At 40.3% G+C, this 14,139-nt stretch overlaps 1 protein-coding gene across 9 annotated transcripts in view; it reads left to right on the top strand.

Moving 5' to 3' along the window:
- The window catches only part of birc6 (baculoviral IAP repeat containing 6), a 231,075-nt gene that overhangs the window by 205,591 nt on the left and 11,345 nt on the right, over positions 1-14,139 (top strand). For all 9 annotated transcript variants that reach the window (XM_048536940.2, XM_048536945.2, XM_048536946.2 and 6 more), the window contains 5 exons: positions 339-449; positions 4,406-4,623; positions 6,667-6,828; positions 8,172-8,249; positions 12,091-12,279. In XM_048536940.2, the coding sequence (XP_048392897.1) occupies positions 339-449; positions 4,406-4,623; positions 6,667-6,828; positions 8,172-8,249; positions 12,091-12,279 (758 nt within the window). The remainder of the gene's footprint in view (positions 1-338; positions 450-4,405; positions 4,624-6,666; positions 6,829-8,171; positions 8,250-12,090; positions 12,280-14,139) is intronic.

Consider the following 14,139-nt stretch of genomic DNA (forward strand, 5'->3'; position numbering starts at 1 on the left):
AAGCTACTGTGCCAACTGATACCACTTAACTCCAAAACAAGATCAAAGAAAAGAAAAGGAACTTGCATTTGTATAGTAACCAGGGCAGTCTCTGGCTCTTTCAAAACTGTAAAGCCTATTTAGAAATATGGAATTTACAGCACCAACAGGTCATTCAGCTCAACTGACCTATGCCAGTGTTTATGCTTCACATCAGCTGCCTTGTACCCTCTGGTGTTCCAACCCTATTGCGATCTCTTTCTGCTCCCTTTATTGAAACCACGAGCGAGGCCTCTTCAGAAACCTCAGCCCCATTATGGGATTTGCGGCTATAATCATTCCCTGGTCCTCTGTTTCAGAAAAAAAAATTGCTGAATCAACAAAGAAGGCAATGGCACGACCGAGGCCTTTAGCAGTCACGCGTTCTCTGGAGGAGACGTATGTCGCTGCAATGAAAAAGCTGCAATTCGGTAAGTTTCATTTAAAATACCATGTGTAAAAGAATCTGATTCAGAGCACATGGAATTTCCTGTCTATAATACTTTACGTAATTAAATATCTATCTCTGTCATATCTATGTGTCATTCCTCAATAGCTTAGTGATCAATACAGTACATGACATTGATGTTACAGTTGATGGCAGCATACTTTAGCTGGGAGGTCAAAGTCAGGGTTCCGTCTGTTAATGGCTATCGAACAGACTTGGAGTTGTGCTCATAACTGTTGGGCCAAGTTTAAACTTAGCTGTGAGAGATAATGGGAACTGCAGATGCTGGAGAATTCCAAGATAATAAAATGTGAGGCTGGATGAACACAGCAGGTCAGTCCTTAGCAAGGGGCTCACCTTTGTCCCCCTACGGTCAGTCCTTAGCAAGGGGCTCACCTTTGTCCCCCTACAACCACACATCAACGAATACCAGTCACGGTTGGACGTAGAGCAGTTTTTCCCCCGTCTTCGCCTCCATGCCTACTTCTTCAACGGGAACCTAACCCTCCTTCCACTGACCCCTTCACCCGCTTCCAACACAAGTCCTCCTCCTGGACACCACCCCCAGGCCTCCTACCCTCCCTCGACCTCTTCATCTCCAACGGTGCAGCATCCTCTACATTGGGGAAACCAAGCGGAGGCTTGGGGACCGCTTTGCAGAACACCTCCGCTCAGTTCGCAACAAACAACTGCACCTCCCAGTCGCAAACCATTTCCACGCCCCCTCCCATTCTCTAGATGACATGTCCATCATGGGCCTCCTGCACTGCCACAATGATGCCACCCGAAGGTTGCAGGAACAGCAACTCATATTCCGCCTGGGAACCCTGCAGCCATATGGTATCAATGTGGACTTCACCAGCTTCAAAATCTCCCCTTCCCCTACTGCATCCCTTAACCAGCCTAGTTCGTCCCCTCCCCCCACTGCACCACACAACCAGCCCAGCTCTTCTCCCCCAACCCACTGCATCCCAAAACCAGTCCAACCTGTCTCTGCCTCCCTAACTGGTTCTTCCTCTCACCCATCCCTTCCTCCCACACCAAGCCGCACCCCCAGCTACCTACTAACCTCATCCCACCTCCTTGACCTGTCCGTCTTCCCTGGACTGACCTATCCCCTCCCTACCTTCCCACCTATACACTCTCCACCTATCTTCTTTACTCTCCATCTTCGGTCCGCCTCCCCCCTCTCCCTATTTATTCCAGCTCCCTCTCCCCATCCCCTTCTGTGATGAAGGGTCTAGGCCCGAAACGGCAGCTTTTGTGCTCCTGAGATGCTGCTTGGCCTGCTGTGTTCATCCAGCCTCACATTTTATTATCTTAAACTTAGCTGTTTCAGTTTTCCCCCATGAGTCTTTGAGTAAGCACCATAATGGCTATTAAAAACTGGAATTTTATCCTGAAAGATAGTTGTTGTTTTCTGGAAAATGATTAAACAGTGACAAGAGGCCTAAAAAGTTTAATTATTTTTACTGCAAATGGATGTCTCCAAATCACTACACTTGGGGTTTGCATTTTAGATTTATTTTTGAATTCATAATTGGTTAAAATGTTAATGTTTGGAAACATGGGCATGTCAGTGTCGCTTTCCTAGAAGTTGCCCTTTGACCATATACGTAACTGACAAATGTTCCCTCTAAGTACAGCAGTCTGGAATATATCTCAGTGCAACAAACAGCCTGCATGCAACAAAGTAAAATTACAGGAAATTTGGATTTTTGCTATAAATGGTAAGCTTTGCAGTTTATTTAGGATAGGATTGTATTTGAGTATAATATTTGCATTCATAGAGTACACAAGCATTTCAATTTTCAGATGAATAAACATGAGTATATACACACATATACTTGCAGTGGTGCATTTGTATAACATTTTTTAAAAATCAAAATAGGTAGACAGCTGTATTTGGGAATAAATTCTCCATTAGAAAATGCCAGATCATGAAATAAGTATGAAAACATCTAAATAATGAGAAAATAAAATGAAGACATTGACAGTACTTATAGAAAAGTGATTACCAGATTGCTCTAAAATGGCTGACGCAGACTTCCCCCACCACCAGGGAATTGAAATAATTATTGCTATATACCTATTGTACCCTGAGGAACATAGCACAAATATTAAAAGGCAGGCAATATTTAGAACAAGGTGTAGAGCTGGATGAACACAGCAGGCCAAGCAGCATCATGGGAGCAGGAAAGCGTGACGTTTTGGGCCTAGACCCTTCTTCAGAAATGGGGATGGGGGACGGGGTTCTGAAATAAATAGGGAGAGAGGATGAGGCGGATAGAAGATGGATAGAGGAGAAGATAGGTGGAGAGGAGACAGACCAGTAGAGGAGGCATGGATTGAGCCAGTCAAGGTGAGTGTAGGTAGGGAGGATGGACAGGTCAAGGGGGCGGGATAAGGTTTGTAGGTAGGTGATGGGGGTGGGGCTTGAGGTGGGAGGAAGAACAGGTTAGGGAGGCGGGGATGAGCTGGGTTGGTTTTGGGATGCGGTAGGGAGAGGGGAGACTTTTTTTTGAAGCTTGTGGACTGATGTATCTTTTGAAGCATAGTAATTGCCATATTGTAGGAAACAGGTAGTCATGGCAACTTGATGCTCATAGCCCTGCTTTTTTAGAGTGCCAAAAATGAATTGGATTTTTTTCCGCTGGTCTTTAAATTCCTAGTAGACTTATTTAAGCTGCATTTCTAATTAGATATTAAATGTGTTATGGTGTGCATTTTATTATTGCTATATGAAAATTTGAGTTCTGATATAGGGTAAAAAAATGAATTTTAGACTTTGTGAAGATCAGACCTGTGTTTTTCTAGAGGTCAGTAAGTAATTGTGAACATTGAGTTTGAAACAGCACCCAAAAGAAGTCATATTTCAGCTAAGTGACAAAGCAAGATAGTTGCTGAAGCATTGGCTTCAAGTTTACAACCACCAGAGAGAAAAGGAGCCAGAAGCAGTTTCATGCAGGGGGAAAGACGCCCATAACAGCAGAAGTGTTGTTATTAGCAGTTGCTAATAAGATAGTGCTGGAGAGAAGTCCCAGATCACTGACAAGTCAAGCGAGGAAAAAATCTTTGGTTTCCAGGACTCCGTGTTGTCAGAGGAGGACATCTTACAAGGTTGTTGAACACAGGAGTTTTGGGAACCCATATTAAGTACTAGTGAGCTCAGTTCATAGTTTGTTTCAAGGGTCTCAGAGGCAGTCATTAACTGAAGGAAAAAAATATCTAGTGAATATGCAGCAATTTCCTGAAAGGAAATTGGTAACAGCCATGCCAGCTCAGAAACAAGCCTAATCCTTGAGATAAGGATAACTGATCACTAACATTTGAGTGATTTGTGAGAGTGTTATTAGGGTAAAAGAGATGAATCCATGATGTTTGGAATGAGATTGTTCCAATTGTAATTATCTAGTTTTAATTTTTTTTTAAATTCATTCATGAGATGTGAGCATTTGGTGGCCATACCAGCATTTATTGCACATCCCTGATTGTCCAGAGAGCAGTTAAAAGCCAGCCACATTGTAGGTAGACCAGATAAGGATTACATATTCCCTTCCTGAAAAGGCATTAGCGAATCAAGTGAGTTTTTAACAATTATCAACAGTGGTTACATCATCACCATTAGTCTCGCTTTCAATTCCCAATTTCATTGAGTTCACACGTCACCAACTACAATGATGGGGTTCAAAACCCTTTTGCTAGAACATATAATTTTCTGGATTGCTAGCCCACTAACATTATCACTGCCTCCACCAAACGTATAGTGTAATACAGCTTGTGTTTGACTACCAGAAAATCTATTCAGTCTAAGTTTACTTTCCAGCTGTTGATCCATAACCCTGTAGGCTGTAGCACGTCAAGTTTTCCTGACCACCACCTTGGTTAATGATATTTTGCATATTTTATACCTGTACTTAAGAATGGTTTTCTTTTTAGATACTGCTGAGATGGTCACAGAAGATGATGATGGAAAATTGATCTTCAAAGTAAATTACCATTACATGTCTCAGGTGAAAAATGCCAGTGATGCAAACAGTGCTGCCAGAGCTAGACGCCTTGCACAGGAAGCTGTCACGCTCTCAACATCACTGCCTCTTTCTTCTTCATCCAGTGTATTTGTGCGTTGCGATGAGGAGAGATTGGATATCATGAAAGTAAGTTCAAAACAGCGAAGCTGAAGTAGTTTTATTTTAATGCAACCTATTTTTCTAATCAGCCTGTTAAGAGATGTTATTACATGCCTCTGGACCAGGTAGAACTTGAACCCAGACCTCATGGTCCAGGTGCAGGGGCACTACCACTCCACCACAGGATGGGTCCCGAAATAGTCTGTGCACTTTGAAATACCCTTCAAGTAAATCCCAAAGTTTCCTGCAAATTTGTTCACAATGTTAATTGTTAATTACGAACCGTCAAATGTCTCCTGTTCAAAAATGTTGAATTATGGTTGTGCTATTGTCAGAGGCTTTGAACAAAGCTTTTGGGAAGGAGGAGAAAATATATTGCGTCAGTAAACCTGCACAATACTAACATTATTGTCACCAGCTGCAGATTTGCAGTTACTTACCAGTCACTTGGCCACTCTATTGGCCAGAGAGTTTGCAACAAGTGACTTAAAACTAAAATGTGTTACCTTTTGTTCACATGGTAAGACGCTTAAATGGTTTGAAAAATTTGTTTTACTTTCTATCCGTTCATGAATTGATGATAAGAATAAAAGCTAAAATGTTTGCATTAATTAAAAGGTGACCTTCTCGTTGTAAATGGACCATGATTTGTAGCCATCTAGTATTAGTACAGTTGAATCAGCACCATTTAAATTAAAATAGTGGTGGGGATACCACCACAACACCACAGGGGTGTCATTCTTGTTTATTCCTTTATAAAAATAAGTTAGACAGCCCTTAGTGGGGGCACTGTAACAAAAATCAAACTGCTAACGAAATTCACCAAAATTAAACCAATTTATTGTTATCAGGGTGAAGATACACCCTGCCCCTGCCATGCCGCCGTCCTTTCTAGATACAGGTATTTTTAACTAACCTGTTCACACATCTAATGACAAGTCTGAAGCAGGTAGGCATCTGAGCCTCCTGGCTCAGAGGTAGGGACATTACTACTGCACCATAAGTGCCTGTAATATTTTAGTGTCTTCCCATTGACGGTTAACATTTAACAATGGCCTAGTAGTATTAGCACTGGACTGTTAATCCAGAGACCCAGGTAATGGGTTTGAATCCTGGTATGACCGATGGTAGAATTTGAATTCAGTGCAAAACCGGAATTAAGAGTCTGATGATGACCACAAAACAGTAGTAAATTAACGGAAAAAGAAAGCCCATCTGGTTCATTAATGTCCTTTTAGGGAATAAAAACTGCCATCCTTACGGTCTGAACTACATGTGACTCCAGACCCACAACAATGTGGTTTACTTTTAAGGGCCCTCTGGGAAGAGCAGTAAATTGCCTGCATCTCATGAATGAATAAAAAAATCCACTGCTGGAACAGGTAGGACTTGAGCCTAGGCCATCTGACTCAAAGGTGGGGTCAGTACCACTATAATCTAATCAACCTGTTCAGAGATGTTATTACACACCTCTAAAACAGGGGGGTCTTGCACCCAGGCCTACTGGTTTACCCATAGGGACACCTACCACTGCACCACAAGCATCTTCATCCACCTTTTTATACTGCATCTAAGGGCCTGTTTGGTTAATTCTCGTGAAGGATGAATCACCAGCGAATTTTAATAAGAAGAAATATTTGCCTTCATAAGTTATAGTTTATTGCATGATAACAATAAGGCACATGTTACATTGGCTAAACGCTCGTAATAAATAAAATGATCAGGAGACAATGATGTTACATTTTGGCCTCATCAGAACCAAAAGGAGCTGGACTCCTCTTTCTGCACCTCAGGCTATACGACATCATTGGATTGTGTGGAGCTTAATCCAGTCTCCAACATGAGCCCTTTCAGCAATATTACATGACATAACAATGGACATGACAGAAGACCTGATTTTAGAAATTCCTGCATTATTGGTTGGTTTTAAATCTGTTTCTGGAGATGTCATGTGTCAGATTTATGCAATAATTTCTTAATCTATGTCAGCTTTCTCTGAAAACTTAAATGGTAAAGTGAATATACTGGAATTATAGTTTGTTTTTAACCACTCATTCCTCCCTCCATTAGGTTCTAATCACAGGACCATCCGACACACCTTATGCAAATGGCTGTTTTGAATTTGATGTATATTTTCCTCAAGATTATCCAAATTCCCCTCCACTTGTAAACCTGGAAACCACAGGAGGACACAGCGTACGATTTAACCCAAACCTTTACAATGATGGAAAGGTAATGAATTAGATTGAAGGTTGTTTGTATTCAAATAAAGCTGGATTTGTTCAGAAATCCTGAAAAATTATCTTCTGCTTTGTACTGCAAAGATAAAAGTATAACATGTACGTAGCTGATTGGGCCAGTGTAAGGTAATTTTGTGAAAACTACTTAAAGGTTGGGTTTTTGCATGGATAAAACAAGTTTCCATGTAATTTGTAATGAGTAGAAGAGCCATCACTGCAGTCAACTATTAGTCTTGGGTTTGTAGAAATTTGTGAAAGAAATGCACAGAATTATCCATTTTATAACCTGTATTCTGAATTTAGAAGTAGTTTATATTTTGTGGTAATTTTTTTTGCATTTCTGAATCAGTTTTTACTGCCAGCACTTGTTTGTTAGTTGGAGTTAATTGTAATGGCAAAACAAGGGAAGACTGGTCCAAACCACTGAAAGGCAAATTTTGGTTTGATGTCAGGATGTTCTGTTCACACAGCGTGGAATTTAATCCAAACAAGGAAGGTCTTACCCACAGCTGGAGAGTCAGTCTCATCACTTACTTTGGGGATGGCTAAAGTGCTGATCAGACACTTATCCAGGCAGCAGCAGGCTTCGCCCTGTATCAACGGCTTGGCGCTGGAATCCAGCCTCCACCCCACACTTGTGATCTGTCAGCCAATCAGTCAGCATCTACCCATTGCAGACAGGACCATCAGGAGTGGTGGTAGCTGCCAGCAATACATCCAACAGAGACTCATAGGAGACCGTGTGCTGGACAGGGGTTATGGAGGAGCTGCGGACTTCAGGAGGTGGCTTTCGGCGGCAGCAGCACCCCCCATGATGCAGAGTTCCTCAATCTGGTGCTAAGTGCCTGACAATTTGCTCTTGTGCACCAAACATGCCGTAAAGGAGGGGATTAAATTCCACACCCAACACCCATTTAGATCTGGGTTACCTTGCTGATTCTCCACAGCTTTTTACTTTAAAATGGTTCTGCATTCTTTATCCATCCAGTTGATTTATTCTTAATCATTTTAAATTCTCAGTTGTAACAACTCTTAAACTTGTGCCTTGTAGGAGTTAACTCAAGATTACTTCCTGTCACAGCTAAGATCAGTAAGGTGGCCTTCCTTACGTCATGTGTCTCAAATTTATTCCTTGCTACTGATGCAAGATGACATTGAAACTGTAGGATTTAACAAATATTAAAAATAATTTGCACTTCAATGTTGGATAATTTGGTAGCCAATTATTCACAAAATCTGTTGGGATGAAGTCTTGCCAAGTCCTACAAAATCCTTGAGCAATGTGTCATAGTAATTGTGTGTGCCTCTGACTCTTGGCATGATTTTTTTCCCCAGGTCTGTTTAAGCATTCTCAACACCTGGCATGGAAGACCCGAGGAGAAGTGGAATCCTCAAACATCTAGTTTTTTGCAAGTAAGCAGAAAGTGTTTTCTATTCATTTAGGGTGATAAACAAAATTCCCATAAATCTAATAGTGTTGTTCATCCAGTCAGCATCAATTATTAATATTTGTAGCAATGCAAATTTTTTTTCCAGTGTTGATAAGTGCTATCTATCCAGTTCTAGTTGAAAGATACTCAGCATTTGTCCCCGCAGAGGTGCACAGAACACAAATTTGCAAGAGACATCACTTTCTAAAAATCTAAGAATTTGTGTACTTTGAATGTAGAATAAAATGCAAAAATAAAGGACTTGATTTCCGTCTTGCAATTGTACAGAGTATTGTTTCTAAAATGTGTTAGATAGTGAAATATCTTGTGGCTCAAATCTGGCTCGGAGTCTGTCATTCGCATCATTGTAAGCATTGTTATCAGATTTGGTCTGCAATGCAGAACAAAAGCTTCGAGTGTCTAAATGTGCCACCCCTATTTTGACACCCTGTGAGAAAGACTTTTAACAGATTTTACACTATGTACTTGATTTTGATCTTGTAAAAGTTGTCAAGAACAATAATACAGTCTAAATAAAAACCGAAAGAACTGTGGATGCTGTAAATCAGGAACAAAAACAAAGTTGCTGGAAAAGCTCAGCAGGTCTGGCAGCATCTGTGTAGGAGAAAACAGAGTCTGCCTCATTTTTGATGATATGGAGGAGTTGCCACTTTCTAATCCTGGAAAGTTGATGGTGGCTTATTGTTAGAGGAAAGTGGTTAAATATCAATGAAAAGTGACTGAAAATAATTTTTAAAATTGCGAGATAAAGAATGGCAAAATCTGAAGACCATTTTACCTTGTTAGATCCACATACTCACCCTCCACTCATGATTTACCTTAAATCTCGCCAATGATATACTGTCTGCCTTTGTCCTATAATCATATAATTTTACTTGAATGTTAACTACTCACCCACTCTGAGGGTAAAATCTCAAAAGTTTCTGGAGATATTGAAATCTATCTTTCATGGAGTACTTGTACTTCATGAAGTATGTAGCAAGATGTTTTACGAAAGAAGTGTACACTCTTGACTCAATTTCTGATCAGATTTAACCTCAGGAATACTGATTTAAGAACATTGGGTGTGATTTACGCTGTGAAAGTCAGGTTTGCATGCATCCTTTGGTCAAGCATAGCTTGTTAGTTCCACAATTTTGTAACCTGTGGAAATTTTTAATGATTACTTGGTGCAAAGGGCCTCAATTTTGTTTTATTCATGCCATCTGGACAGTACTGATGAGCTTTCATTTTACTAGCAGTTTAATACTTGTTCTTGACAACTCTTTCAAGGTCGATTAGCTAAAATTTAAGTCATGAAATTTAGGCAAATAATTGACCTAGTTGGGGATAGAAGATTGGGTAGGCATAGTCTCTGTGTATCTGAATGAAGCGTCCAGTGCTCTGTGTGTGTGTTGGGATCTCAAATATTTGGTTTGCTGATGACTTGGATTACGCGATAGAGAGATATAACTGTGCAAGATGCTATGATAGCTGAAAATCTCAAGTAAAGGCAGGAAATGACATAAATACTGAGGAAATCTGACTGCATCTGTGAATGGAGAAACAGATTATTGATTTGTTGATAATAAAATGTGAGGCTGGATGAACACAGCAGGCCCAGCAGCATCTCAGGAGCACAAAAGCTGACGTTTTGGGCCTAGACCCTTCATGGATGAAGGGTCTAGGCCCGAAACGTCAGCTTTTGTGCTCCTGAGATGCTGCTGGGCCTGCTTTGTTCATTCAGCCTCACATTTTATTATCTTGGATTCTCCAGCATCTGCAGTTCCCATTATTATTGATTTTTTGAAACAGATGTTTAAGCTTGGTGGTCCTTTGACTGAAAGATTGGCAAAGTAGAAAGTACATTTGATGGTAACATAAAATTACAGAGACAGATTGGACAAATGGGGCAACCTGTGGGAGATGGAGTTTAACACACAAGTTGATAATGCAGCACGTAGTTAAGTAGGCAATTACTGCCGGCATGATTATGAATCCTGACAAGCTATGCTTTTAAATAGGTCATTTCATGAGTAACACCGATGATTTGGTAGTGGTTTTTAAAAAAAATCAGGTAGATATGAAGGGGGAAACAGGCATCTGGAAAGAGGAGGCAAGACTGAATAGTCAATAATGTGTCTTGGCTCTGTCTCACTGACTGGCTTGGATCCAGATTTAGACAAATGTGAGATCATCCATTATTGCCAAAAACTAATTGTTCTGAGTGTCATTTAAAGAGGAAAGCTAGAAATTGTGAAAATCCATAAAGAACTAGCTATTTACGTACATAGATCATAAAATGTAATTGTCAGTTACAAAAAATATTCAAAGACATCGGTGGAGATAATTGCTGGAGATGGGATTCCTGCGCGCCTCACTAGAGTAAGTGCTGCCTCAGTGCACTGGCTTGCAACTCTATGGACCCAGCAACGATGGCCAGGACTCGGATTATCAGCAGGTACATTGAAACTCATGGAGCCCAGGAGCATGTAGGTAAATAGGTCTCCTAACAGGCTGGGGACATTTGGAGAGATAAAGGGGAACAATCGATAAAGCAGAGATGTTAACTAATGGTGTACCTTGCAGAAGGAGCGGTTGAGGGGAGCCCAATGTGGAAAGGAGGCTGCTCCGTCCATTCCCCTGATGCTTACTCAGGGGGTCTCGCTGGCCGTCCCTACTCGGCTCCATCCCTGAAGTTTTCTTACTAGCCTCAAAATTTAATCCAGGTGGATAATGATTGTTAATGTCCAACTAAAAGGCTTCAGTTTGAGCAAGAATGTACAGGGTGGGTAGGCCTTCCACTACCCTGTAAAATTGCAGATGGTTTGGGGTGGATGAAAGGGCAGTGAAAGGTCATCCAAGAAATTTTATAGCCTCCACCATGCCTGAAACGTGCCAGCAGGAGACTGCGTGAAATTCTGGCTCGTTATTGCAATCCAGTAGCTTTCATGATTATTTTTATCATACTGGCTTGTAAACTGTGTGTTGGAAATACAATTTCACAAATTTGCAGCCTTGGCTTTGAAATGTCAAACCTTGAGTTGCTGGTCCCCAATTATAACCACTACAAAATGTTTACTCCTTACATTCAGTTAGATACTTGATCAGTGGAATTTTCACCTTCGTACCTCAATGTATTTGTAAGAGCTGCTTTGTAGTAATCAGATATTAATTTGAACAAATCTGAATTATAACTATTTGGCCATTGATTATTGACTGGATGTCTCATTCCACAATATTTACAAGTCAAGCAATAGTTCATCTCCTGTACACTTTTCATCTGACTTTTTATCCAACCAATCATAACTCTCAATTAAAAGAAATGTGTTTAGCAGTTGAATTGTTGCTTGCAAAGTGCAATACTTTGGGAATGACTTGAACTCAGATCCCTACAAAATATGTAATTCAGTGTGAAGTGGAACCTTTAGCACACTTCTTTTTCCATAATATTAGTGTCCACTTACCGTTTAATCACAGGGCTTCAAACATGTGACAGTGTTAGCCAGACAGATTTGTGATTACACTGTAAAATAAATTGGCTGTTGTTGTACTACAAAAGCACCCTCCTTACCTTTTTAAACAGTTTTGTTTAACAGTTGCAGTGTAGCAATTTTACTGCTGCATTAAATGAAACAAAATTGAATAAAAATGGTTCAATTAACCATTTTTTTCCTCCAATAAGCAATTTTCATAAACTGAAGAAGTTGCTAAAATTTAGGATTTTTTTTCTTTCTCGACACACAGCCGAGTTTGTTCTTGCCTAAACTCAGTGTCAACTCTGTAATCAAAATATGAAACCTGTCTTTTTACGTTTTCCCCAGGTGCTAGTGTCAATCCAGTCTTTGATACTGGTAGCAGAGCCTTATTTTAATGAACCTGGCTATGAGAGGTCAAGAGGAACGCCCAGTGGCACTCAGAGTTCCAGAGAGTACGATGGAAATATTAGACAAGCAACTGTAAAATGGGCCATGCTTGAACAAATAAGAAATCCCTCACCATGCTTTAAAGAGGTATGTTTCATTTAAACTTTGAGGACTGTTCATGTTTGAAGTTTGATGTTAAGAATCCAGTTAAAAAAGAACATTTCTAAAATGGGAGCTTCCCAGTGTAATGCACGGTTGATCTAAAGATCATTTTCATCTCAAGCAGATGGATACCTTTGTTACGGCACCATCATTCTGTAATTGGAAAGGATAAAGGAATAGAGGACATGTTACAAGTCTATTTAAAGTTCATTCTGCATAGTGGATCATAATTTTACCACAAGCCATCATCGCCTAATGGATCTGTTTAGATCCCAATTTTTATTTGATGTAGGATTTCTGCAAAATACTGGAAATCAACTTGGAATCTTGGGATACATCAGAAAGGATATTTGTTTCTCACTTCTGTTTTTATTTTGTCAGTTACCTTAAGTCTGTCCTTTCTGGTGAAATAAATCCTTTCTTTTGTAAGCGTTTGTTGTGTTGAAAGCCAGCATTCTGTGAAAAATTGTAACATTCATGGGTATAGAGGTCTCTAAGAGTGGTTCGATGTCAGCACTCAGTTCTGCATGGGTGATTTAGCTCCAGCCACTGCACAGGCAGACGAAATTACCTGTACTGATGTTATTGATGTGTGTCTTGATTTGGAAGCCAAAGTCAACTCACATCATATGATCGTGGGCAATGCTGTTGATGCCCAGGCAATCCTCACTTTACACAACAGCTCTGCTCAGAGCCCTGCACACTCGGTCACAATTTTGCTCGGTCCCCTGCTCTTTTAAAAGCAATAAGAGAACCTAGGTTCCCCAAGCAATCAAGTGAATTTGAAACAAAATGTTTAAGCATTAAAAGCATTCCTTTTGTTTGCAGAGGATGTGTCTCTGTATCTGAATGCCTGTTACTTTTACCAAATGTAAATAAGCCAGTTTGATTGTATTGAACTGGATGTTGGAGTAACTCTGTGTAAACCCAGGATTGTTCAGAAAATCCTGCCCACACGCCAGACATTTTGTTCTGGATTTTGCAAGCATTTGGTGATTGAGTGGAAAGGCTGTCTTTTCTGAATAAGTGCAGTAATGTGCTGTTTGATTCAATTGGCCAATTGCTGGAACAAACAGCTTTACATGCCTGACTTACACAAGCATTGATGTTCATACATGACGTGGAATTGTTTGGACTGATAGCAGCATTTTGTTAGTTAAAAATCTACTACCGAGTACTGCACTGCGGTAAATCCACCTTTATTGGTCAGTATTCACATATGGATTCGTACAGCTCCTCCGCTTGCTTTGTGTTTGGCCTTGTCAACGATATGATAAATAAGGCCTAGCATTTTGCTCATTGTGCAAGGTGATGCAGGAATAAAGCGTATCTATCCTGATCAGATCATTGTTTGCTGTGTTTGGCTCAAACTCCCATTTGGATGAAAAGCTAATGCCTTTACACCTGAAAAATGCTGGTCCACTGCAGATTACCCTGAAAAGGCAAAGTAGCTCAAATATTTGAACATAAGGTTAGGCAATCTGTATTACACTGCAACTATGCAATGCATGTAGCAGTGGTATTTTATACTAATGCTGCTGTCAGATGTTCTGACAAAAGAACAATCTGCTACCGCACATTTGAGCAGTTTTGTGTATGAATGTCAGTACCAAAGTGATGTCTGATAATATGCCATACCTCCCTGTGATTAGTCAATAAATTCAAACTGTGTGTTTCTCTGTTCATAACATGCAGAGTACAGACTGTTTCCAGCTCTCACTTGCAAAACCCAAAACAAAATACCTGCTGTTAGATGTTATTCATTGGGCATGCTCTTGCCGGAGAACTTTGAGTGTATTAATTCCCAGACTAACAACCAGTTTAAGAGTATTGATCAGGCTTGTA

Source organism: Stegostoma tigrinum, chromosome 9, assembly GCF_030684315.1.
Source record: "Stegostoma tigrinum isolate sSteTig4 chromosome 9, sSteTig4.hap1, whole genome shotgun sequence".
Taxonomy (NCBI): Eukaryota; Metazoa; Chordata; class Chondrichthyes; order Orectolobiformes; family Stegostomatidae; genus Stegostoma; species Stegostoma tigrinum.